Consider the following 27,010-nt stretch of genomic DNA (forward strand, 5'->3'; position numbering starts at 1 on the left):
TGTTATGAAACAAAGTAGCGCAGCAGCGGCTCGAGGTGCAGACAGTCAGAGGGACCCAGCGCTCAAACACATATACCCCGGCACAGCTCCCCGCTCTGCCCGAAGACATGCTCCCGTCCCTGGGCCTCACATAGATGTCGCCTCCGGGGAGCCAGCACAAGGTGAGCGGGTGGGTGCGGGTTGGGGGGAGACGGAGGTCGGCGTAAACAGCGCCACCGGTTACATAAGCTCCGCTCCGGTGACCCCGTTTCTGGGGCCGTAACGGGTGTGCCGTCCCGGGCAGGTGTGTGGGGGGTCTCCCCGGTGTGTGAGAGGCAGGTGGATGTGGTTTGGATTCGCACCGGTTTTATTCAGCCGGAGCTGCGCTGAGGCGGAGAGCCCATTCACAAAAAACTCCGTGACCTAATTTCCATTTGGAGAGTCCGTGAACGCATCTCAGCCTGTTGGCGTGCCGAAAGCTTCAGCGTTTATGTTTTCATCTTCATCGCGTGGGCTGAGTGTGAGGATGAGAAGTTCAGGCTGGAGCCGCTGGACATCCTGAAGGTCAGAAACGTCTGAGATCCGCCGACTAATCACAAGAGCGGAGCTTTGACCGCAGGCATCACAACCTGGATCCCAGGATTCATCCCACAGCTGATCTCTGAACCAGCAGCTTCCTGTGCTGGATTGATCGGGGGTCTGTGTGCTGATCGGGGGTCTGTCTGCTAATGTTTGATTGAGTCGGGGGGAAAGTGGGTCAGTGGGAAGTTTGTGTTGTTGTTAGGAGGAAGTCGGAGCGGCGCTGCGGGTTGAAGAGAAGGTTCGTCCCAGAGATGATCCTTAAGCCGGACATAGTGCAGACCCGCAGCACAGCTGGAAAAGTTTACAGACCAGGCTCAGATTATAATCTTAGAGTGTCTGGGACATCTGGAGGAACGTCTCCTCTGCTGCTGAGGAGGAGCAGCAGGAGCTCCGACCTGCAGCCCAGCGGCACTGCCTCGCCCAGGTGCACCCTGGGATTGTCGTCATCATTGTTAATATTCTTGATATTGAAAGTGTGATGATGCTGCTTAAAGCTGGGGGAGGGGTCAGCTTGGATTAGTGTTTTATTTGATCTGACCTCAATAAGTTTCAGCAGTTAAAAACTCTGTTTTGTCTTTGTACGTTTATTTCAAATCAGCCTGCATGGAAGCAGTCTGGACTCACTGAGGGGTGATTGAGCTGCTCTGGTTTCCTGGTTTTGGTGTCGTCTGTATGTTTTTCATGCAGAACAGTAAAAAAAAAAAAAAAAAAAAATTCTGAGACGAGCTCAATGTAAAAAAAAAAAAAAAACACTCAAAATATTTATAAAACAAAGAAACACATCTTTGTAAAACTGTGCCCTCAGTGAAAATGAGCCCACCACACTCCGACTCCTCCTCTGAAGCGAGCCTCCAGCTTGTGATTGGCTGAAATATCTCCTCCACGCTGATGACACTGTTTACATCACAGGCGCCCCTCGTGTCTGTTTGCCGGCTGGCTGGCGGGCACTCGCTCGGTGCCAGGCAAACTGACTGTCGTTGCTATTTCAGACGCCGCAGGGCAGGCGTTGCCACAGAATGTGTCAGCGGACCTGATTGGCTGGTGACAAGTGCAACGAGCAGGTGCATCAAAGGTAACAGGAAGTCCTGAACGCCGTGGAGCTTTAGCAGCAAGCAGATAGCAGGAAGTGTCCTCCTCCCTTACCAGCACCAGCGTGTTTCTGTGACAGGTGAACATTTCAAAAGAATGAGCTCACCTCATGTTGGGTGGAGCTTTCTAACACCTGAGCCAAATACAAGCTGTTCTTCCCTAAACTGTCCACACAGACAGAAAGGTTTGGTCCGAGCACCAACCTGGGTCACCTGACTGAACACCTGACCCAGAGCCGCACCTGAAAGTTCATTCTAAATAATGTTGTGTGTGTGTGTGATAAACAGGTGTGCAGTGTTAGGCGTGCAGCAAACGTCCAGGTGTGGAGACAAACACCACACGCTAACCATGCGTCCATGTCTCACAGCTCTGTGTGCGCTCTGAGTCCGTCGTGAGTCTTCGAGGCTCTGAGTTGTTGTTGAGCGCGGCGAGTTCACCTTTGAAAACGAGCTGAGACGAAACAAAAGGCAGTAAAAGTTGTGGGCGCTGCAGGTAAAGCTCACCTGCTGCTTTGATGTTTCAGTGTCAGTAATCGGGTTAAGTTCTCAGCAGGTAAACACTCTGCTCACCGTTTCTCTCACAGCTGACGGATCCCTGCGAGCACCTGTGGGACAGGTGCGACAGAGGGGGTCGGTGCTGTCCGTCCTTCAGCTCTTTAGTCTGATTGCAGAACTCTGTGATGAGTTATCAAGATCAATATCAGATTATGAGGCGCGACAGGAAGTGAGGAAACAGGAAATGGTTTGAAGATTTTTTTAACCTTGTGCTTTGAGCTTGTTGTGACTGTTTCTACCCACAGTAGAAAATAAAAGCCTGCTTCTATTGTGGCCCCGTCCCACGCCACTGCTCGCCGAGCTGCGCCTTCCACCGCTCGGTTCAGTAGACTCACCGAAGCTTCTTCCTGTTTCCTCTCCTTTCAGAATAAAATGGCCCTAAATTCCATCCACTGGTTCCGGAAGGGCCTCCGTCTCCATGACAACCCAGCTCTGCGGGAGGCGGTCCAAGGGGCGGCCACGGTGCGCTGCGTTTACTTCCTGGACCCGTGGTTCGCGGGCTCATCCAACGTCGGGGTCAACAGGTGGAGGTAAGAGGATTTAAGTTACAATCAGATTATCAGTTATTAATCTGTTATTGAGTCCTATCAGGACGCTTGGTCGTGTTTGGTCATGTGATGCTCGGCTCTGCGTGAACCTGAGATTTTAACCATTAAAGTCAAGTTAACTGGACTTCAAATGATCTGATGCTGAAACTGAGTTTAAAATGGATGTTTTTAAATCGTTTCTGTTTTTCCATCATTCATGTCTTTACTGAGAAACACGGTGAGAGAGCGACGTGTTGTTTAGCAACACTTCATGCTTCTCATCATCTCGCTGAGTCTTCAGTAAAGACAGAAAATCATATCTTTATACTTCTAACTTCCTGATAACAGCACAAGTGTAGTAATCATGTTGCTCGTTGTTCCGCGTGCGTGTGACAAACTTGACGTGTTTCCATGACGATCTGGTGGTCCTGTCCTTATGCAGGAGGAAATGAGCAGACCGGTGCTGGGCGAAGCTGCAGTTCCTTAAGGGGCAGCATGATGTCAGCGTTTCTCTGATGTCAGTCACATGAGTTTTATTTAACGGCAGACGTTTTTTTTCTGTGGGTCGGTGGTCTCTCTGCGCCGGGTTTCACCCGGAGACGCCCACTCAGCTGCTTTCACAGCCGCTCACTCCTGCATAATCCCGGGAAAGGAGGTCAGCCGGCGCGATGAGCAGGTTACAGCAGAAGTAGGTTAGAGGATCGCTGTCCAGGCTGCGTGTGGTCAGACCAAGCGGCTTCACGTGCAGACCGGGGGGGGGGGGGGTTGAATTGCTATTTGTGGTCGCCGCGCAGCACGATCCACCCTGAAGGCAGTGACCCGCTCGTATCCAGCTGACTGCGATGCTAAAAGTGTAAACTGGTCAGCGGTGTCGGCATCGAGACAGGAAGTGCACATGGGTGACGCTCTGTGACTGATTTCCAGAAACTTTCCAGAAATTCCCAGACGGACATTTTTCATTCAAACTAATAAAAACGAATAAAGATTAATAAAAGATGGAGTTTAGAGTTCACGCAGAAACTGCTGGTAGTGTGTTTGATGCCAGTGAGACAAGTTTTATTCTTATTTGATGTTTTCAGACACGAGTTTTTAAAGCTGTCGTACTTTCCTGTGTTGGATATTCACTTTATGATCGCGTGGCATCAAAACCTGCCGTGAGTCTGAGACAGGATGCAGGGACCTGGGATGAAAACCTGGAGAATTTCCAAAGGATTCCCGGTGGGGCAGCAGAGGGAATAGCAGTGAGTTTGTGTTGTTACAGCTAAAATCTGCGTTTTCCTGCCGTTTCTGTTCATGTGACCAACAAACACATTTAAGGTTTTTCTGAGTCAGTCGTAAGCGGAGGAGAAGCAGAAGGACTCGCAGGTTTGTGCTGCAGCTGAGGGGATGTGGACTCTGAAGGGGGAAGCTTATTTTGTTGAGGTTTCGTTTTTGCGTCTTAAACTAAATCTGCAGACTGTGGCTTAGAAGTGTGCCGTCGCTGAAGCCCAGAAACCTGCTTTTATTATGAGTCAGCTGCTCTGAGCTTTAAAGTCCCGCTTTGGGAGCAGATGAATGAGAGCCAGCAGATGTCTGTTCAGCTGCTGTGACACCTGCAGCTCTGTGATGGCAGCCCATCATCCCATTAGCTTCGTTATCTTTACCTGAAACCTCGAGTCACGCCAGGATTAAATGGCTCCATCTCCTGAATGAGCAGAGTCACCTGAGGCTCCGCCCCCGAGCGATGTTTGAAAGTAAACTTGATGGAACAGAACCCTCTGAAGCTTTCTGTGTTCCCGACCCACATCCTCCGTGTGCTGCAGGACGTCGTATAGAGGTCAGAGACGATCACGTTGGATAACCATACGCTGAAACCAGAGAGCTGCCTGAGATGTAGGTTACTGTTAACCCAGATCTAATCTGTGCTGCAGGCTTCACTCAAACAAGCCAAACTAAGCTGAAACGTCCTAAGATTTGACAGAATAAACACTTAGTTCAGTTTTACAAACGACTTCTTTACAGATCATAAAGGTTTTTATATTTTCCACCAATAAACACAGATTATAACAAACATGTGTCAATCACATATTTAAGAGAAGAAGGATCCTGCGCTCATAATTATACATAGATTAGTGTGTAATTACTCTCCCAACAAACTGATTCATTCCCATCAACTTATATTTAATATATGCAAAATACTTGGCCGTTTGTGGAAGCCGCCATGTTCCCCCACCATATTTGAAGGACGTCTCCCTTCTCACTAATAATGTTGACGTATGTGGTTAGAGACCCTCCAGCAGAGGTGGAGGAGAAGAGAGGTCGTAGGCTTCGTGTGCCATCTTCAGACTGAAGGATCATATATTTTATTGTTGGATTAAACGTCTTCAAGAAACTTGAAGTCCAGTCGCTTTCTTTTGCAGCTCCTTAGACCCCCATGACCTGGATGACGAACCTGCACAGACATCTGGATAAAACATCATCCTCTTCACCTCAAGCCTCATGTCTTGAGCTGAAGTCAGGGCTCTAACACACAAAGACCAGTTCAAACCTGCTCATTTATTTTCCATATTGTCACAATTACTTATTGTCTGCAGATTAGACATGTGATCCTCCCGTCTCTAGAGAGCCAGTTCAACAACCACGGCTGGTTATAAGCTAACATTATAGCAGCTAATATTCGGCTGTAGTATCGTAGAAGTCACTTTTTCCCCCAATAAACCGTTTGATTATATTCTCAAATCATATGAAAGTTTATTCAGTAAGAGTTCGAGTCCAACAAAGTTGCATCCACTTCAAAGAAAGTTTCACTAAAGCCAGCTAACAGAGGCTAACGCCGGCTAACAGAGGCTAACGCCGGCTAACAGAGGCTAACGCTACCTAACAGAGGCTAAAGCCAGCAAACAGAGGCTAACGCTGGCTAACAGAGGCTAAAGCCGGCTAACAGAGGCTAACGCCGGCTAACAGAGGCTAACGCCGGCTAACAGAGGCTAACGCTACCTAACAGAGGCTAACGCTACCTAACAGAGGCTAAAGCCAGCGAACAGAGGCTAACGCTGGCTAACAATAGTGCTTACTGATTCAGCGAGTCCTCAAAAGCTCACCTCAGTATCGCTGTCATTGGTCAGAAGTGAGCTTGTGACTGTGTAAATAAAGATGGATGCTGCTCACGTGCATTGACAGCTGAGGTAAACAGCAGGCTGCCAGCCTACACAGCCGGGACAAACACTTGGGGGTGGATCCAGATTCAGAAGCACGCTGGTGGTCATTAAAGGGCCAAGTTTAATGTGTCAGACTAAAACATCTTTGTCCTGTAGCAGCCACCATAGCTTGAATTATGCACTTGAGCTGCTGAGAGGTTTTACACTCTGTATGTTTAAGTGCTGTAGAAGAAGAGTCTGGATGTTTTGGATAACTAAAATAAAGCAAGTGTAAAAACGGAGTTAACCGCTCAGCTGCTGCATTTTCAGAGGGACGTCACAGCTGTACAGAGAACCACTGGATTAAATTCACTTTTGTAAAACAGTGAACGTTTCTCGCAGTCTGCCTCCGCTTCACCAGCCTGCAGCGTCTCATTCACACTGCTCCTCCTCGGCTCCTTTCCTCCTTCTCTTCAGCTCGCTCCTGCTCAGCTCCTGCTCTGCTCCTCCTCGGCTCTATATTTCACTCTTTATTTGTTGGCAGTGGTTCTCTGGACTGTGTTCAGCTTTGCTTCCCCTGCTGCTGTGCTCAGCCAGAAACCCACCGGCACATCCACGACACGTTCTGCATCTTTCATTTAACTACAGTCCTCTTTGTGTTTATTAATCAGTCACAACTGGCTCATGTTAAAGTTCCCTTTATATCTAAATGTGTTTAAAAAGTCACGCCATCCCTAAAAGTCCAGGATGTAAGTGGACGTTGTCTTCCTAAGATTAAATCTATAAAGAGTAAATTGATGTCAAGAAAAGAAATTTGTCCCAAATGTGTAGGTCAGAATAGAAAGTGTCACATTTTGTATATGGCCTTATTTTTATGGAAACGTGCTCAAGTTCCCCACTCGGTTCTGGTTCTGCTTGGTTGGCGAAGGACCGAAGAGGCGGAGCAGTCAGCGTGCACCAGCGCCGTGTGAGTGCAGAGGCTGAGCAGTGGCCTGTTAATGTGGGACCAGATATTTTGCCGTTTTCAGGGAAATGTGAGAGTCTGTGCAGACATGTAGGTTAGTGTGCCAGTGCGGTAAACTTATGAGCGGTTATGTGATGGTGACCTACATGAGGGGAGGCTTTCCCACGTGGCTGTTATTCAATCGTTCACACAGCTGATCGATGCTGGAGGAGCAGGAAAAGATAAAGGAGCACCAAACTAAATAACAGTCTGTTAAACTACGTAAGCGTCGGGCATGCCGAGTGTTCCCTCTGAGTGAGGCTGGCGGCCTGAGTCTACCTCTCCCTGATGAAGAGCCAACGAGCTTGACTCGTCAAACACAGCTGCCATACTGTCAAACTGGACTTGCTGCTTATGGGCTGCGAAGCTTTCCGGAATGAGTCCTGATCTGTTTCAGGTCTGTGATGGTGCTCGTAGGGCTGGGCGATATGGCCTAAAATCCATATCATATCTTCTGTATAACGTAATTTACACACTATAAGGCGCACTTAAAATCTTTTAATTTTCTCAAAAATCGACAGTGTGCCTTATGTATGAATTCTGGTTGTGCTTACTGACCTCGAACCGATTTTATGTGCTACACGATGCGCAGAAATCTGTCAAAAATGTTTTAGTACAACTTTGCTAAGCTACGAAGCCGCACAGCTGGATGGATTGTTGGAGCATTACAGCTACCGTAGTCAGGAGCCTCGCGGAGTAATCTGGGTCCTAAACTCCGTCAGCTTCAGGTCCCAAAGTCAAACGAACACTGCGGCATCACTGAGAGTTACACACTGTCTAAGTTCTTTCATTTTTAATAAAATGATCAGCGTTGCTGCTTTACCAGGTGTAACAATTAAGTTTAACATCCAGGCATCCAAGAAAACAGGATTTATTAAATTTAACTGAGTTAGAAGTTAGCAGGAAGTTAGCTTGCTAGCTTCCACCTAAACATGATATAGCATGTTCTGACTGAGAGATTTCTGAAAAATTCAAACGTACAGCTCTGCTATCACTTCCAACATAAATGAAGACATGAAACTAAACAGCAGTGACGTTTGTACGGTTACTGAAGTTGGGCTAGCTGGTATATAATGATGTGCTACGTGGTAGCTAGCGACACAGCTATGTTAGCATAAACACAGTGAAGCTGGAGGATGAACGCTAACTTTTTTCCACTCGATAAAAGTTAACGTGAGGGTTCCTGATGGTTAGGGACAAATGCAATCTCATGGCAGGATGCTGTAAACGGACCAAACTTCAGTCAGGAGAACAACTGAGATCATCCATCCACAATACCAGGTTAGTCATTAATATACTGCAACAACATGGGAATAGAGCAGCTGCCAGAGAATTCAACATTAATGAATCAATGGTACGGAAGTGGAGGAAGCACAGTTTTTGGCTTTCCCCATCTTCCAAAAGTGCTTTGTCTCTTTGCTATTACTGCCGCCCGGCATAATTTGCAGATGATGTTTGCAGCCGCTGCAATGCTTTCGACCAAAACACGCGCAGCTTGATGAACCATCAACATGCGCTATCGCGGTAGAGCGGTATAGTCAAAATCTCTACCGTTGGCCAAATTTATACCGTTTATACCACCCACCCCTAGGTGCTCGCCATCTAACGTGGACCCAGGCTTACCGAACCAAGCCTGGAACTCCAACTAGAGCTGGAGATATACAGCGCATGAGCCCACCCAAACACAGTGGGAGGGTCTTTGTGCTCTTAAACGTGTTTGTGGCGTTGAGCCTATGGAGGATGAGAGTGATCAGGTCAGAGTTCACTCTGTCACCTGACTTCCTGTAGTGTCTGTGTTCCTGTTACTGCTGACAGAGAAACAAATGCTCTACAACTCACACCTCCTGGACGACAATGATGTAGTGTTACGCACAAAGCTCCAACACCTGATGGGGTTACTACAGTTTGTGAGCCGTTCAGGCCTCCAGCTGATCAGATCTTATGAATCGTCAGCTGAAGTGTTAAAGTGTGAGCCTGCAGAGTGACTCGTGCTGAAGGAATCAGGGAAAACACAACGTCTGGATTTATTTCATGATAATTATGCAGAAAGTTTTCCATGAAAGTGTCAAAGCACCAAATTCATCCAGTCAGGACAGTGTTTCTATTTGCTCTCGATTCAGCCTGTGACTCATTACAGGTGTGTGCGTGTGTGTGTGTGTGTGTGTGTGCGTGCGCGCGCACGCATGTCTGTGTGCACGTGTGTGTCTCTGTGTGCGCGCGTGTGTGTGCGCGTGTGTGTGCGCTCAGACAGGAATGAGGTTACTGGGCTAAGGGATTGTGTTGTGGAGCGGTCGAAGCTGAGTGTGTCTGCTCTGACAGATGTAGGCCAGAACAGTTATATAAGGATGGCTGTACACACACACGCATACAGTGTCACACACACACGCATACAGTGTCACACACACACACACACACACACACACACACACACACACACACACACACACACACACACACGCATACAGTGTCACACACACACACAGCACCTCCCTATACGTGAGCAGCAGTGCGAGCTTCCCCATCAAAGATGCCTGCCTGCTTGAGTGCACGTGGTCATACAGGTTCACTCTCTGCACGTGCACGCTCATGAGGGTGCTCACGTGCGCACACCTAACAGCTGATGGCACGAAGGGGCCGAGCGTCTGGCTGGTTTTCATCCAGTGAGATGGAAACGAGGATTTCCTCAGAACAGTCTTTTACTGTCAGCGTTCCTCCTCCAGGGGGCGCCGTTCTGCTGTTTGTCTTTGTGAATGCAGACGCGTGGCTCAGGGTCAGGATGTTCCCTGCGTGCGCAGGACTCGGGCTCGTAGCCTCTTCACTGTTTTGGTCGTTGTCCTCTTTATTCTCACCGTCTGAAAACGCAGAAACCTCAGTGATCAGAACGTGTTTCACTTCCATGGATTCAGGCACAGAATAACGGAGGCCACACTGAGGGCAGCACTGAGCCTCCTGTGACAGAAACACAGCTGCACACACGACTGCAGAGAAACCACAGCGCTGTGCTGTGTGAGCGCCGTCGTCTTTAGCTCGCTCACAGTCGTTCTTGGACATCAGGTCCGGTGGACTTTTGCGTTTGACTGACTGAATCTGATGACTGCGCTGGTTTTGCGGCCTTGGTCGAGCCGTTTCTGCGCTCGTCGTAAAGTCGACGTCGGGCCGGTTTATTCTCCTGAAATCAGACTTCATGTTGCTCGGAGGCCCGAGTGGCCGCAGACTGAACCGAGCTATAAAAAGAGCAGACGGTGGTTATAAAACCTCCTGGCTGAGTGTGTGCAGGCGCTCACGTGCCGCCGCACACAGATTGGGAGCAGGCAGAGCTTTGGCGGTTTAACGATGGGGTCAGACGGGGGGACGGAGCTGTAACGATCAGACTCTGTCTGGTCTGTTGGACCTGCAGTCACACCTGATCAGAACCTCAGCACGCCCTCAGAGCTCATCAGCTGTGACTGCATGGAGTTCAGACACTACACACATGAATGCACGCTTTCTTTTCCAAAAACCAAGAAACTTCTCAGGGTTTCGCTGTGGCGCCCCCTAGAGGGGGCAGCTGAGAGGATTTGTGGATCACAGCCTGGCTCATTACAGTGAAATGATTTTTATCTGGGTCGGGTTTTAAAAGCGCGAGTTTCACCTGTAGGATCCAACATCTTCCTGTGAGCTGTAATTATTACTAACGTGTTTTCGTAGTGGATAACTCTGAGAGGGCATTTCCAGCTTTGCGGCCCAGCGGGGGAGGGGGCAGGTGTTGGGAATCCCTGGGTTCCTGTCCTAGACGAGGGTCAATGATTTTCGCTTTCTCACGCATCCCGTTTCTGTCCTCCTGTCTCTCCTCAGGTTTCTTCTCCAGTGTTTGGAGGATCTGGACGCCAGCCTTCGCAAGCTCAACTCTCGCCTTTTCGTCATCAGGGGCCAACCAGCCAACGTGTTCCCGCGGCTCTTTAAGGTGAGACACAGGAAATCCTACTCCGGGGTTAGTGCAGTCATGTGACCAGGGCGCTCTGCTCTGCTGCTCCCGGAGCCTGTTGGGAATTCTCTCTCTCTGTTTCTCAGGAGTGGAAGATCTCCCGGCTGACCTTTGAATACGACTCAGAGCCTTTTGGGAAGGAGAGAGACGCCGCCATCAAGAAGCTGGCCATGGAGGCGGGCGTGGAGGTCATCGTCAAAATATCGCACACCCTGTATGACCTTGACAAGTGAGTGAACTTTATTTAACGACACCGTGGCGCGGACCCTTGAGAACACAGCGACGCTGTGAGGACATTCAGGGAGGGTTGTTTCAAACCGTCATGGAGCCTGAGGTCACATGATCACGGTCATGTGTCATGAGTTTCCTCTTTGCTTCTCCGCAGGATCATCGAGCTGAACGGCGGGCAGCCTCCGCTCACCTACAAGCGTTTCCAGACTCTGATCAGCCGGCTGGATCCTCCGGAGATGCCCGTGGAGATGCTGACGGACACGCTGATGGGGCGCTGCGTCACGCCCGTCTCTGAGGACCACGGGGACAAGTACGGCGTCCCCTCGCTGGAGGAGCTGGGTGAGAAAACAAACACACTCACGAGAGAACAACCACAAAGATGGCCGACAGCGTTTCTCGTAGTTGAAGCACCAATCAGAATCTCCGTGTGCTTATTCATCCACGCCCTAAAACCAAAATCCAACAACAAACAGGCGAAGATCGACCAATGATCAGGCTGTGTGTCTGACATCACACACACACACACACTCTCACAGACACACACACACACACACTCTCACACACAGACACACACACACACACACACACAGACAAACACAGACACACACAGACAAACACAGACACACACACACACACTCTCACAGACACACACACTCTCACAGACACACACACACACACACACTCTCACAGACACACACACACAGACAAACACAGACACACACACACACACACTCTCACAGACACACACACACAGACACACACACACAGACACACACACACTCTCACAGACACACACACACACACACTCTCACAGACACATACACACACACTCTCACAGACACACACTCTCACAGACACACACACACACACTCTCACAGACACACACACACACACACTCTCACAGACACACACACTCTCACAGACACACACACTCTCACAGACACACACACACACACTCACACAGACACACACACACACATACTCTCACAGACACACACACACAAACACAGACACACTCTCACACACACTCTCACAGACACACACACACACATACTCTCACAGACACACACACACACACACTCTCACAGACACACACACACAGACAAACACAGACACACACACACACACACACACACACACACACACACACACACACACAGACAGACAGACACACACTCTCACACAGACACAGACAGACAGACACACACACACTCTCACACAGACACACACAGACAGACAGACACACACACACTCTCACACAGACACACAGACACTCTCACAGACACACACAAACACACACACACTCTCACACACACACACAGACACACACACACAGACAAACACACACACACACTCTCACACAGACACACACACACACACACACTCTCACAGACACACACGCACACTCTGACACAGACACACTCTCACAGACAAACACACACTCTCACACACACACACACACACACAGACTCTCTCTCACACACACACACACAGACTCTCACAGACACAGACACACTCACACAGACAAACACACACACTCTCACACAGACACACACACTCTCACACAGACACACTCTCACAGACTCTCTCACAGACACAGACACACACTCTCACACACACACACACACACAGACTCTCACACAGACACACACAGACTCTCACACAGACACACACACTCTCACACTGAGTGTAGCTGAGCAGGGCCTGCAGCGCCCCCTGTGGCAGCTGTGTGCATCACAGCTCCAGTGCAGCTTGTTGGCGTTCCTGCACTGCGTCCGTCGGTCAGCTGCTGCTTTCACACCTGCAGGTTTTGTCCCTGAGAGTTTTAAAGGGCCAGGACGCATTAAACGTGGCTCCTGAGTGAAGCTGTGACGCTTGAAGCTCTTGAGTGTTGCACATTCATCCAAAGCTGATGTGTGTGTCTGGAGTGAAATAATATAAAAGATATTTGGCTGAAACTTTTTTCACTTTGAAACACTGATTTGTTTCTCAGACCTCAGGAACCAGCCCACCCCAAACAGGGCTTTGGCTTAGCTGTCCTCTCTGCGGAGTCCCTCGACTTCATTGTCATATTTTATTTGTTCCTGTCTGTGACTTGGGCACCGAGCCTGAGCGAAGCTCCACAAACAGACATGAAACGCTTGTTGCAGCGCCCTCTGCTGGAGCTGTCTTAAATGCAGGAAAAGAGCTTTCAGCCTGGTGGATCTGATTCTGGACTCATTCAGCTTTAAGGAGAGACTGCAGTCAGCTGATTGATGCCGACAGAAGAAGTCCTCCCATAATTAAACCCCAAAACTGTCACCTGCTCTCTAATTTAAAGCTCTGAGTCGAGTGAAGCCATCTGTCTCTGTCCATTCATGCAAGTACCTGCTGTGGAGCACCTGCTGTGGAGCACCTGACCCCGAGACATTTAAGGAGCTCTGTGCTCCTGAATGAACATGCTGATCCACAGTCTGCTCCCCATTCACAGAAACCTGCTGCTCCACAAAGCTCCGCCTCCATCTGCCACTCACAGCTGCCGCTCACTGACCTTATCAGGTCACGTGTAGAGTGATGCACACCTGCCCAATATATCGCTAATCTGATCCCAATTAAGTAACTTCTGGTGCTCGTTGATGGCTTCTCCTCACTCAGAGTTGAATCTGTCACGAGTCGTGGCGTCAGGCCCACGCCGCTCTCTCACTCCGAGTCGTCCTCGGGTTTGGCAGGTGGGGACACGGTGGGTTCGGTTTCTGCTTCATCCTACAGCAGGTTCACTGACGGGCCGCATCAGAGCAGATCTGATCAATACTTTCACTTCTGATCAATAATGTCAAAAAAGTCCAGAAATGAAATATTGAACTTTTTATTCTGGTGAAAAAACATGAAAATAATTCATCTTCAGTCTTTATTTTCAAACCAATCTGAGCTCGTTCTCGAGAGGTTACAGAAGTGAAATGACGGGGTCGTTTCCCCACGGGGTCGTGACGTGGTCGTTTCCCCACGGGGTCGTGACGGGGTCGTTTCCCCACGGGGTCGTTTCCCCACGGGGTCGTTTCCCCACGGGGTCGTGACGGGGTCGTTTCCCCACGGGGTCGTGACGGGGTCGTTTCCCCACGGGGTCGTGACGGGGTCGTTTCCCCACGGGGTCGTTTCCCCACGGGGTCGTGACGGGGTCGTTTCCCCACGGGGTCGTTTCCCCACGGGGTCGTTTCCCCACGGGGTCGTGACGGGGTCGTTTCCCCACGGGGTCGTTTCCCCACGGGGTCGTGACGGGGTCGTTTCCCCACGGGGTCGTGACGGGGTCGTTTCCCCACGGGGTCGTTTCCCCACGGGGTCGTGACGGGGTCGTTTCCCCACGGGGTCTTTTCCCCACGGGGTCGTGACGGGGTCGTTTCCCCACGGGGTCGTTTCCCCACGGGGTCGTGACGGGGTCGTTTCCCCACGGGGTCGTGACGGGGTCGTTTCCCCACGGGGTCGTTTCCCCACGGGGTCGTTTCCCCACGGGGTCGTGGCGGGGTCGTTTAATCACGGGGTCGTGACGGGGTCGTTTAATCACGGGGTCGTGACGGGGTCGTTTACCCACGGGATCGTTTAATCACGGGGTCGTGACGGGGTCGTTTACCCACGGGATCGTTTACCCACGGGGTCGTGACGGGGTCGTTTAATCACGGGGTCGTGACGGGGTCGTTTACCCACGGGATCGTTTACCCACGGGGTCGTGACGGGGTCGTTTAATCACGGGGTCGTGACGGGGTCGTTTACCCACGGGGTCGTGACGGGGTCGTTTAATCACGGGGTCATGACGGGGTCGTTTACCCACGGGATCGTTTACCCACGGGGTCGTTTAATCACGGGGTCGTGACGGGGTCGTTTACCGACGGGGTCGTTTAACCACGGGGTCGTGGAATAACGGAGCATCGCTCTTTTGTTCCTGAACTAGTCGAAGCTTCTTTCTGTGTCTCTGAGTACCTTGGGTTTAAATTTCACCTGTGCAGGTGTGACTTAAAGGCACAGCGAGCAGGTTCAGGTAATCCAACAGGTCTGGGATGGGAGACAGGTGGGTGGGGTGCTGAGTTCTGATTGGCTGCGTGTGTTTATGGAAGGTTGACCTGCTAAGGACGATGATGAAGGTGAACCGTCTCTTTCAGGCTTTGACACGGAGGGGCTGCCATCGGCCGTGTGGCCGGGAGGAGAGACCGAGGCTCTGACCAGGATAGAGCGCCACCTGGAGAGAAAGGTGGGTACTGCAGCTGATGGTGGCCTGTGGTCACAGAAAGCTCTGAGTGGATGACGTTAAGCAGAAGCGCTGTGGGAGGAGTTCTCAGTGACGCAGCTCCTGTTTTCATTGGCTGTTATCTTTGATGGGGCAGATTAAAGATCTTCAACATCACAGTAGAAGAAACGTGCACTCATCTGTTTCAGTAAACGCATTAGTAACAAATACTGTTCGCTTTCTTTTCTTCATGTTCTTGTCTGTCCGAAAATGTCTTTAGTTCAGGTTCACAGACGTGTGAAACCCTCCCTGCTGCTTTCCAAACCACCCGTCTGTGATTTGGTGAAAACCTTAACGAGGCCGTCTTACTTCCCCTCCTTTCTCTCTCCCTCTCTCTCTCCAGGCGTGGGTGGCGAATTTCGAGCGTCCGAGGATGAACGCCAACTCGCTGCTGGCCAGCCCAACAGGCCTCAGCCCGTACCTGCGCTTCGGCTGCCTCTCCTGCCGCCTCTTCTACTTCAAGCTCACCGACCTGTACCGCAAGGTCGGCCTCAGACTCGCATGTTGCATATTTGTGCTGCCTCAGTGCGACCGCACCGCAGCGATGATCTCATTTATCCACGTGTATGAAGCAGAGCCCATCTGCTGCTCTGCTTTTGTACGAACGAACTCCATATTTACGGCGCTGCAGGCTCGAGTAGGAAGACGAGACAACGCTGTGCAAAAGTCTTGAGCCACCCCTCATTTCTTCACAAACGTTCCTGTAATCTTTGAAGTGCTCTTGAGCAACAGTTGTCCAGAGGTCTTTATAATGTTAAACTCTGACCTCTGTTGTAGTGTGAGGTTGTGCCTGTTGTGTGCAGACACAACCTCACACTACAAACACATTTGAATCAGAAGCTAAAAATAAAGAAGGCTGTCACACAAACACGTTATCTGTGAATCTATGAAGCCAAAGATAACGCAGTTTGACATGAAATGGGATTTTTGGCCCAACAAGGCGATTCCCAAAGAGGGATAATATCATTTTACTATTTCCAGATCATTGCATATCAGTGCAGGTGTGAGCTATGAGTGCACTTGTTGCCAGGTGCAGTGATCTGATTGGTCAGATCTGAACCATCAGAGATGAAATATTGGCATGAAGGCCCCGCCAAAAGGGCGGTGACGTCACCGCTGGGCTCAGGTCGGTGCTGCTGAACCCACTGAGACGGTCGAACGGTGGCCGACTTCTGTGATCAACAGAACGTCGTTGAAGTGAAACACTTTTATAAAAACGATGGCTGAGGTTGAAAGAGTTAAACCCCCCCCCCCCCCGAACGCTTTTAACCCAATGCTTTTGTGATGTTTCTACTGATGCAGGTGAAGAAGAACAGCTCTCCTCCGCTCTCGCTCTACGGACAGCTACTGTGGCGCGAGTTCTTCTACACCGCCGCCACCAACAACCCACGCTTCGACAAGATGGAGGGAAACCCCATCTGCGTCCGCATTCCCTGGGACAAAAATCCTGAGGCGCTCGCCAAGTGGGCTGAGGCGAAGACGGGCTTTCCTTGGATCGATGCCATCATGACTCAGCTGAGGCAGGAGGGATGGATTCATCACTTGGCCCGACATGCCGTGGCCTGCTTCCTCACCAGAGGAGACCTATGGATCAGCTGGGAGGAAGGAATGAAGGTGAGCACATGGGAAGCGGTCATGGTGCAATGACGTGCAGATACTGAAACATGCCGATGAGTCAGAGGGGAACAGCTGACCGCATTACTGCCTTTATTTTTGTGCGTCAGGGTTTAATGTCGTAGGTGTTTTTCCTTCTTCGTGTCGGCCTTATTATTTTGGCACGTTTGCCAGTAACTGCCGTTCATGCTCGAGGAATAAAAACAACAGAGTTAAAACGAAGCGATGTTCCTCACTCAGGTGTCGGTTTATGTTCGCACTTCCTGTTTTAATGGGCTGTGGTTACCTGCTGCAGGTGTTTGAGGAGCTGCTGCTGGATGCAGACTGGAGCGTGAATGCGGGCAGCTGGATGTGGCTGTCCTGCAGTTCATTCTTCCAGCAGTTCTTCCACTGCTACTGCCCCGTGGGCTTCGGCCGGCGCACCGACCCCAACGGGGACTTCATCAGGTGGGTACCTTTCCTTCTATCGCCCCTTGGTGCCAACAGCTGAGCCCGCACCTGGATGGCGCCCTTCCTCCCTCTGTCTCTCAGGACTGCACAGATATTAGAGTGTTGAGGGTCATCAGAGGAGCGCAGTGAGTCACAGGGGAAGCACAGACAGATTTACCTGTTTTAAAAGTAACACCTGTTTCACCTGATGGAACCTGCCAGTTACTGATGACGTCAGTGTCTCACAGTCAGCTCAGGGACAGGTCAGCTGAAGACAGCAGAGGGGGAGAGAGAGATGGGGGGACAAAGGGGACGTCCAGATCTTTGGGTAAGTCAACAAACCAGCGTCCTTCCCTCCTCGTCTTTGTCTGTGTGTCATCAGCTGTTTGTAGCTGTCTGTTCACACCTCAGCACTTAGTCTGGGATCCAGGATGCTAACGACCTCACAGTGTGTGCGTGTGTGTGAGGGACTGTGAACATGTATGCATCAGTAGACGTGTACCTGCAGCAGCGTGTTCATTGCTGCTGCTTTCTCCCCCGTCCCCCCTCCTTCCACTCCCCCCTGTTTGTGATTTTTGGGGGTTGGGGGAAAAGTTCAGCGGTCCCTCTCCCCTTCGTAGATTGTAGCTGATTGCTTTTAAGGTGATTGGCCGTTCTCTTGCCCCTCCACCCAGGTGCAGCCTGCGCTTCCAGCCGGGGCTGCCGTGGATGGACGTTGTTGATGGCGGTTTGTTTCATGTACCTGTGCAGCCCTGAGGCACTCGCGCCCCAGCAGCACCCTCTGAGCAGGTTTATGACTAGGGATGGGTACCGGTATCGCACCGGTACTGACATAAACGGTAGTAACCAGACCGAAAAGCAGCGCACATTTCGGTGCTTTATTTCGGTGCTTTTTTTTTTTTTTTTTTTTTTTTTGAGACGTCATACACTTTGGATTCTAGCCAATCATTTTACCTTTACAAGGATAGTAGGCGGGCCCAGGTACGTACGTTCTTTTAGAGCAGAGCTACAGATTAAAAATGCCCAAGGCGAAGCGCTCAAAAGTCTGGCTGTACTTCACAGCAAAAGATGCAAACTCAGCAGCCTGCAACAAGTGCTTTAAGCCCCACGCCCCCGGTACCGCGAGCAAAAAGGAGGAGATCACGTTTAATCGGTTATAACACGGGGTGAGAAATATAAGTCCAGACATGTGTGGTATCCACAGAAACCTCTGAATCTCAGCTAAAATGTCATATAAATCATTTCTACAACCACCAAACTCAACAAAAACAAGCCATGATTAAACGAGCAGTTATGTAAATGCGCACAAGTCCGCTAAACAAACAAGGCGAACCAAAATTCTCCAGACTTCATGTAACCGGCTAAAGAAAAGCTGGTTATCTTCCAGAGCTATCACCAATTCCAAACACCAAGTTTCACCACACTCTGACCAAAATTCACTGAATGAGCCGCAAAAGAAGACCACAAAAACACACAGCGGCGCAAATGCGCTAAGACAGAAATTGGCTTACCGTCCAGATTTCCTCCGTTATTTTCGCCGGTAGCCGGTAGTCATGTGATTATCAGCAGTTACCACGCCTACCTAGCCGCATCAGAGTCGTTTTCCGTCAACAACCTCCATTTTAGAGCCACCTATAGACACGTGACTGGACAGACGTCAGATGCAGTAAATTTGGGCCCACGTGGGTTTTGGCCTTGGAACGTCTGATTGGTTGAATTAACGTGAACGTGGCATCGTTACTGTGACTCTATTGGCTCAAACAATTAAAAAGAGGTGTCAATCATGCAAATTGACCAAAAGAAACCAAAGTTACAGCCCCTCAGAGTTTAAAGGGCCAGAGGCCAATTAAACGCTCCATGGCAGAAAAGGCCCATTACCATGTAAATGTGTGGTTAATTCTTCAAAAACGTATTTCTAAAAAAAGCATTTTTAGGCATGTTAATAAAGTTAATTAATGTCTGCTCTTAAATACCTAAAAAAATCAACTGGCGTGGTGTCCAATTGTGTGCCAGAATTGGACATTTTTGTACAACGTCTGGATATTCATGTATTGACAGCGCTGTAATTTTTCACTGTTTCACTTTAAAAACATAAATCTTTGCACAGATGATGTTTATATGTTGTTACGGTTCTTATCATTTTGCAGAAAAAAAAGAGACTGCTAAAAATAACATGAGAGGTTTTTGGACGAAGTTTGTGTTCTCCATTCTTTAAGCACCGGTTCGAGCACCGTTTAAGCACCGGCACCGTTTCAAAAGTACCGATTTGGCACCGGTATCGGATAAAACCTAAACGATACCCATCCCTATTTATGACTCGGTGGCGTCTCATTTCGTCAAAAGGGATTCTGACCGCTTGGTAGGGAAATGCAAACGCCTCGCCTGCATTCGTTAGGTAGAGCGTTATGAAGCATTCCACGGAGGGTAGTGAGGAGAGGCGTTGGACCAGCTGTAGCTCTGCCATCGCAGTGAAGCACGATTGGCGCCGGTACTCGTTACCTGCGCCGTGCCACGCGAGCCGGTCCACTGTCCAGGCGCTGGACAAAGCCCCTCGTCAGGCCCTTTGTGAAATGTTCAGTGGCGCTCTGCTTTTGTGAATGCAGCCCTGCCGGCTCAGGTGGACCCGGAGCGGCGGCTGGCTCACTCAGATCACTAGTGCACATGTGCATCACGTAGGGTAAAAAACAGGCCGAGACCAAAGAAGATACAGATCTGACTGCAGAGGATAAACAGCCCTCGCATGGCTAGGCTTTTCCCCAACCATCATCACCGAGTCACATCCATCCAACATCCAACCACATGCAGCAGGGAGAGTCAGCCCCACCCTTTATGTTTAAAGATGTCTGCATATCTGCCAGTGTAGGTGTGAGGTGAAAATCCAAAGCCGTGACACTAAACGTGGGCAGCAGATTGAAGGTTACATCATCAAAGATTATAAACCAAAGATTAAAACACGGCAGGAAGAGAAAGCCCTTATTACCCACGCCACCCGCTGCCCTCCATCGGCCCGCGTGCTGCCGGCAGGTCGCGGATCTTCCTGGCAAAAGGGTTGTGGTCCCTTTTGGTGAAATGAGGGGGCTCCCTAGTGTGCCGGCCCAGAGTGTGGCGCTGTGGCTGTGGGAGAGGACAGTCAGCAGGGGCTTTGGGCCCAATGACCACTTAAAAGACAACCACCACAGTCTGAGGGGCAGAGGGGGCAGATTTGAGCTCTTTTCTCAGTCCACTGCTGTTTGAAGGGGATGGAGGTGGGGGAAGGTTGGGGGGAGGGTGGGGCCAGAGCAGGGAGGTACGGTGGAGGACTTCTGTCATCGACGGCGAGCTCTCAGGAGAACTTCAGCTTCCTCTTCTGTTCAGCTGTGAAGAATGAAACCGAAGAAGAGCTTTGAGCGACGGACGGGAAGCTCGATGGCAGATCTTTTCCACCGTACGCCGGCTCTGGTCCAGGTGGGGTGGGAGGGGTTGGGCGGGTGGGCTCAAAAGTTTGTGCTTTCTAACGGCGTGTTGCAGTAGACGTCTTCCTAGCGGCACCAATCAGCAGTGATGTCTCTAACGACACGGCGCTCTCCGTCCGTCGAGCACGCGTGCGTCCACACGGCCGCACCGCTGCCTGCCCCCACTGTGCCGCTTCCCACAGTTCCACTCGCCCCTCTCCTCCGCCCCGCCTGTGTCCCCTCCTCGGACTCGGTAAGGTCGGACCAAGCGCAGTAGGTAGGTGGCTCTCTTTCCACGACAGTCCAAGGAATCTTCTGCACGTTGTGAGATGTTGACCTCTTGCTGCAGTCTGATTGGCTCTCGCAGCGTCGCTCTGCGTGTGCGCGGCGTGGCTGCCGTCACACCAGCTCACAGTAAATGTTGTTGGGACCACAGCCCCTGGTTTTCCACCACGTTTGGCAGCATTAACGTCTCTCTGAGCGCCCTGCGATGGTTACTGCCCGCAGTGCTTCTCACTCATGTCCTGTAGCCTTACTGTGCAGTGTTGTGCTTGTTTGTAGCTTCGTTCTGCAGCAGCTGACTTCCTTAAAACTTGTAAGCACGAAGCGCTGCAGACCAGCGTGCTCCGGCTGCAGGCCTAAACCTCAGCCAGCTCTTCACACAGCAGCAGCTAAAGTTTTTTTAAACACACATTTCAGCTCATATCTGAGACGGTAGCTCTGAAACATTCAAACATGGCATTTTTTCCTCTTAACCCTTTGCCTCCCTGCATCACCCCCACCCCAATGCACTTTGTACCCCACCTATTGCTGACAGAAGCCAGCATGTCTAATGTCTCCATCTGCTTCCAGACGATACTTACCTGTCCTCCGAGGTTTTCCTGCAAAGTTCATCTACGACCCGTGGAACGCTCCAGAGTCCGTGCAGGCGGCGGCCAAGTGCATCATCGGAGTCCATTACCCAAAGCCCATGGTGCACCACGCAGAGGCGAGCCGGCTCAACATCGAGAGGATGAAGCAGATCTACCAGCAGCTGAGCCGATACAGAGGGCTGGGTACGAGATCAGAGAACATAAAACTTTAGCCTTAAACCACAGCACGCCCAGGTCGCTCCAGGAAGACCGATCGGCTGATTTTATCTACGGTGCTATCAGTAACTTTAGAATATTTAATGAGGCCAAGTTTTATCTTCATGCTGCGCAAACTTTCAGGTCCACACACTCATGTGATTCTTTCCAGAGTTTTGAGTCGTCGTAGCTTCAGGAGTTCAAGAGAGATCCGCATGAAAAACACTCATTCAAAGCCAAACCTGGTTTTTCCTCTGCAGGAGTGTTTTTCTCCTCCCAACAGGTTTTATGTGATGGAATAACCTGCAGTAGTTTGATGTCTGTGACGTGTAGCAGCAGTGTTCAGTTTTATTTATACTACAGTCCCCTCAAGCTGCTTTATATTGTAAAGACCCCACAATAATACAGAGGAACTCCATACGAGCAGCGCTTTGGTGACAGCAGGGAGGAAAACAGGAAGAAACCTCAATCAGGTAAAAGGGTGAGGGAGGGGCGGCCGTCTGAGAGAGCGGTCGGGTTAGTGGAGGAAGACAAAGGTCCAAGACACGAGCACAACCAGCGCTGGTGTCTGAGCCGTTTCTGATCTTCTGCTGGAGGAAACCAAGTGCATTCTGGGTAAACCTTTGGGCTCATATCAGCCTGTGGGAGAGTTGGATGGAAAGTCTCCTTTAAAGGTGACTGTGGAGGTAGAGCAGGTCATTGGAAAGTTGGGGGTTTGATCCTTGGCAGCTCCAGTCTGTATGCCAAAGTACCCTTTGGCAAGACGCTGACCCCTGCAGACAAAGAGCTTGTGTTGGAGTAGAAAGCTGCAGTACAGCGTCGTCTGGCATCTGTGAGTCCTGACTGAGTGCACTGCATTTATAAAACACAGCTGAGGCTTCCAGATGTAACTTCTGCTGCTGAGTACCTGAGGCTTTCCTGATTGGTTAGTGGTCCTGTCGGGGTCAGAAAGCAGCAGGAAGCAGGGAGGACGTGGGGCAAACTATCAAAGTTACGAGTAATATGTGTGTGTGTCTTTCAGGTCTGCTGGCATCAGTGCCGTCCACCAACGGGAACGGGAACGGCGGAATGATGGCCTATTCTCCTGGAGAGCAGCACCCAGGGACCAACAGTTCACACAGTAAGGCCTCCGGACACAGTCCCAGCTTCCAGCCGCTCTGGCAGCTCTGTTGTTGAGTCACGTCTTCTTCTGTGGTCTTCAGCGCCCGGAGTGTCGGGGAGCCCCGTTCCAACAGGAAATGGCAGCGGAAGCATCCTTCTCAACTTTGACAGCGAAGAACAGACCGGCCCCAGCGGCGTTGGACAGCAGCGCCTGCAGCAGCATGGTACATGACACGGACAGCGTCGCCATCAGGCGCCGCAGCTTCCTGTCTGAACTGAGGTCAGATTCACAGTTTAGTGGCACGATGTCGTATTTATAGTGTGTGTGTGTGTGTGTGTGTGTGTGTGTGTGTGTGTGTGTGTGAGATGCAGGATACCACTCAGTGCCAGACGCCAGCCAGAACACCAGCAGCCGACTCTACCACGAGTTTGCTGTGCCTCAGCACCCAGGTACGCCGCGGGCGGGAAGCATTTGAAGTGTTTCACATCAGCTTCGGCTCAGACCTTTATCTCCTCCTTTCCCTTCAGGACTCCTTCTGCACCCCCGGGGCGGCATCACAGGGAAACGGGAGCGCGAGTCGGAGCGTGAGGGGTCGGGGGAAGAAGAGCCGGCGTCCTGCTCCGTGCACAAAATGCAGCGGCAGAGCGCAGAGGTCAGCCCGCCACTCGGCAGAGCTTCCGTCCAAAAGCTGCCAAAACAGTCCTGACACGTAAAACCTGGCATCCCGTGTTTCAGGACTTATTCCTTGTTGAGGGAAATTTAGGCTGTGTGTGAAACAGGAAGAGAGAGCGGCATTCCACCCCGCAGATATGAAGAACTCCTGTGGCGTGCTGGGTTGCCTGCCAATAATCCAGGTGTGTCTCCTCTCCTGCAGGCTACCTAGAGCAGATGGAGAAGAGACCGTCCGGAGTCCATCGAGCCGGCAGAGAGAGGAAAGCCCGACACCACCGCCTGTCCTCCAATCACAGGCGCCTCCTCCTCTTCCTACTTTTCCTCACACACAGAAAACCCCAGCGAGCACACACAGAGGTGAAAATGTGTCGGTTGGCTCAAGTCGGTTGACCTCTGACCTCAGAGGAATGTGCAAAGAAACAAATGACCTCAAACTTTATTTCTAATAAAATAAATAAACCAATAAAAACTTTATTGTCTTAAACGGCTGCCACCGCCGCGCGGCTGCCAGGCTACAACGCGGAGCCTTCGTCACAGGCTTCGGAGAGTCTTCTTCTACTCAAACAGGTTTAAACAGGGAAACACAGCTAAAGCGCCGCCCGCGAGCCACGCCTCGAGTGACCCGAAGCACCAAACGCAGCCTGATAACTTCACTTCCTGAATGTGTAAATAAAGCCTTTTTTTAATACTGGAGGTGCAGCGGGTTAATAAACACGAAAACCTCCTACGTAAGGGCACTGGTTGTGATTCCCCCTTTCACCACCTGGGGCAGCATTTCACCAGCACGTGTCTTCACGCTGTAAATGAGCGCGGCTCACCGCTTCATACATGCGCACGCACGCTACGCCGGGGCTTTGGATGTGGAGTTCCTTCACATCCTGGTGATGCTCCAGTAAACTTTGAGCATTTTTAAAGCAGTTTAGAAAAACAGGATCTTACACGTACTACCTTTATCTCTGACGCTGGCTTCGTGGGAACGCCTTCGACTGCCTGGTTTGTGCTCGCTCGACTTGTATCGGCAGCTAACATCGAATCCAAGTGAAATTTGGACGCATTAAAGTCACGAGTGTCAGAGGTCTTTATATATTTATAGCAGATTAACAAGCCGCCGAGCCCGTTCATGGTCTTTGAGTCGTGTTTACAGTGACGTTCTTAGATTCGAGCCTTCGTGCCGTGGCGTCGTTTAGCCCTCTGTGTGACGCCGTCGTGCACGAGGAGGCGAAGCGTGGCTGAACACTCAGGTCCTGATCTGAGACTTGTTCTGTTTTTGTTGTTGGACCATCGTCCTCGCAGCTTTTCCCACAGTTTTACTGAGGTCGCTTTAGTGTTTGGTCCGACTTGGCCAGTCACATTTTCACCTCTCTGTTCCCCTCACACCTCCGCACATCGTCTCCGAGGTTTCCTTCTGCAGATGTGGTGGTTGAGCTAATGGCTGCGTTCAGTCTCCTCTCCAAGGCGTCACATTTTTCTAAGATTTCTTATAAAAACCAAAAACCTGCTAAACAAAAATGAAGGAAAAAAGACTAAAAACTAAGTTGAGTCAACGCGATGAGACGGGCGACCCAAACGAGCCTCATTCTGTCACAGACAACATTCCTCACACGGTTTCCTGCGGCGCTGCACGGAAGGACACGTGAAGCATGCACGGCTGTTCGGGATCATTAAAACCGTAAATCTGCGCACCATCGGCTTCATGGCCAACAAACAAAGGGTCGCTGGCGTCCACGGGAGGGGGGTGTGTAGGTGGCATCCTCCACCCACCACCAGCACCGCCACTCCCACTCAGAGAATGTACACACACACACACAAACAGACACAAAGATACACACACCTGTTATTACAGCGCAGTTTCAGTATAGTTACCCTGTTTTCTTTTGAGTTTACAGTGTGATTACCCGAGTATTTCTCATGTCAGTAAATATATACAGTAAATATGCTTTTTTCCCACAGGAAATGTAGTAATTATACAGAGTAAATACTTGTAAATATCTGGTAATTTCACTGTATTTGCGTACAGTTACATGAGTAAGGACCAGGCTCCATGTGAGTTTGAATCCAGGCTAATTTACCTGTGTTTAAACTGTAATCACACCCACAACTGTAAACTCAGATAACTCACTTCCTGCTGTTTCACAATAAAAGTCTTCTTCTACTGAACAGCCAGAGGCCTTTATTGTGAAAAGTGTTCATTAAAAAGTAGTAAAGTCCACATCTCTCTCTCTCTCTCTCTCTCTCACTCACACACACACACACACACACACACACACACACACACACACACACACACACACACACACACAGCCTTCATGATGATTAGCCAGGAGAGAACATCCCAGCCTCTGATATCAGCGCCCCCTTTTGTTTAAGCAGTGTAACTGCGATCGCTGACGAGCAAATCGGCTGTTTGGAACTTTGTGTCGCGTTTATGTGTGCGTTGTTGGCCAATCATACTAACAATAATAATAATAATAAAATATAGGTTTGACCTAAATGCCCAAACCGACCTCAGTATTGATGATATTTGACGTGTTAATAAAACAAGTGTGGGAAATGAGGCAGCGTTGCCCCGCCCTCACAGAGCCCAGGTGTTTGAGGTGTTTTACAGGTAAAATTAAAATTCTTTTCTGGCTATTACAGGAATATAAAGAATGTGTGAAATCATAATGTGGACTCGAGTCGGTTAAATGTCCAGCGCACAGGTGCAGAACTGAAGACGCAGCGGGGCTTCAGACTGAGCGGATCCTCACACATTACCGGACCCAGGGGAGGGGCGTGGGCAGGTGTACAGTAGTCGGCATTAGTGCGTCGTGGTCGTGCGCCCTCGCCTTGGGCAGTCACGTGGGGGGCTGATATCGGGCAGGGAGGGGGGCCTTTAGTATTGTAGTGTTTCTGTATTATAGCTCTGTCTGAACATTGTTAGGTTTGATCGCTTTTATCACTGTGGGGGAAAAGTTGATCCAAGTTTTTATTCTCGCTCTTTGTTATGTTTGGTTTCCCTTCACGAAGGCGAAGACGGACGCCATCCATCGTCTCTGTAACCTTCTGCTCTTTCTGTCTCCTCGTGATGTGAAAGGCTTTTTGTGATCAAGTTCATGGCAGGAAATTAAAATTGTTACAACCTGAAAACGTCTCGTCATTCTCCACACTGATCCCAAAGATCAGCCGCACTCGTGGCAGTGTCGTGATTTTAGAACGGTGAAGATCGTCTTTCCTGGTAAATCACCATGGTAACTGATGCTAAAGACCTAGCCTGCGAAGAAGGGGTAAATCTGTTATTTTCTCTGCCCTGTTGGCCCTGACGTTAGATCTGCACTCGCACTCATCCTCATTTCAAACACCTGAAGCACCTTCAGGCTGAAGATCTGAAGTAACCTGCAGCCGGGAGCCTCTTTGAT

General features: G+C 50.3%; 1 protein-coding gene across 3 annotated transcripts; it reads left to right on the plus strand.

Moving 5' to 3' along the window:
• Positions 1-26,741, plus strand: LOC134618232 (cryptochrome-1-like). Of its 3 annotated transcripts, none has more exons than XM_063463532.1 (15): positions 1-161; positions 2,571-2,734; positions 10,685-10,793; positions 10,901-11,043; positions 11,200-11,384; positions 15,176-15,264; positions 15,644-15,784; positions 16,603-16,914; positions 17,210-17,361; positions 21,627-21,829; positions 22,863-22,961; positions 23,044-23,166; positions 23,309-23,392; positions 23,471-23,595; positions 23,818-26,741. In XM_063463532.1, the coding sequence occupies exons 1-15, from the start codon at positions 135-137 to the stop codon at positions 23,824-23,826; spliced, it is 1,965 nt and encodes a 654-aa protein (XP_063319602.1). In that variant the 5' UTR covers positions 1-134; the 3' UTR covers positions 23,827-26,741. The 3 variants fall into 3 exon arrangements, with proteins under 3 accessions (XP_063319602.1, XP_063319603.1, XP_063319604.1); XM_063463533.1 differs by having other exon boundaries at positions 2-161; positions 23,315-23,392; XM_063463534.2 differs by lacking the exons at positions 1-161; positions 2,571-2,734 and adding an exon at positions 10,180-10,503.
• Positions 26,742-27,010: the final 269 nt, after the last annotated feature.

Source organism: Pelmatolapia mariae, linkage group LG20, assembly GCF_036321145.2.
Source record: "Pelmatolapia mariae isolate MD_Pm_ZW linkage group LG20, Pm_UMD_F_2, whole genome shotgun sequence".
Classification (NCBI taxonomy): Eukaryota; Metazoa; Chordata; class Actinopteri; order Cichliformes; family Cichlidae; genus Pelmatolapia; species Pelmatolapia mariae.

Bases quoted from the DNA above. Each gene is read 5' to 3' on its own strand.
- LOC134618232 (XM_063463532.1), top strand. From the start codon at position 135: ATGTCGCCTCCGGGGAGCCAGCACAAG. The intron at 10,794-10,900 runs GTGAGACACAGG...TCTGTTTCTCAG, and splicing joins TGTTCCCGCGGCTCTTTAAG to GAGTGGAAGATCTCCCGGCT. The intron at 21,830-22,862 runs GTACGAGATCAG...TGTGTCTTTCAG, and splicing joins GAGCCGATACAGAGGGCTGG to GTCTGCTGGCATCAGTGCCG.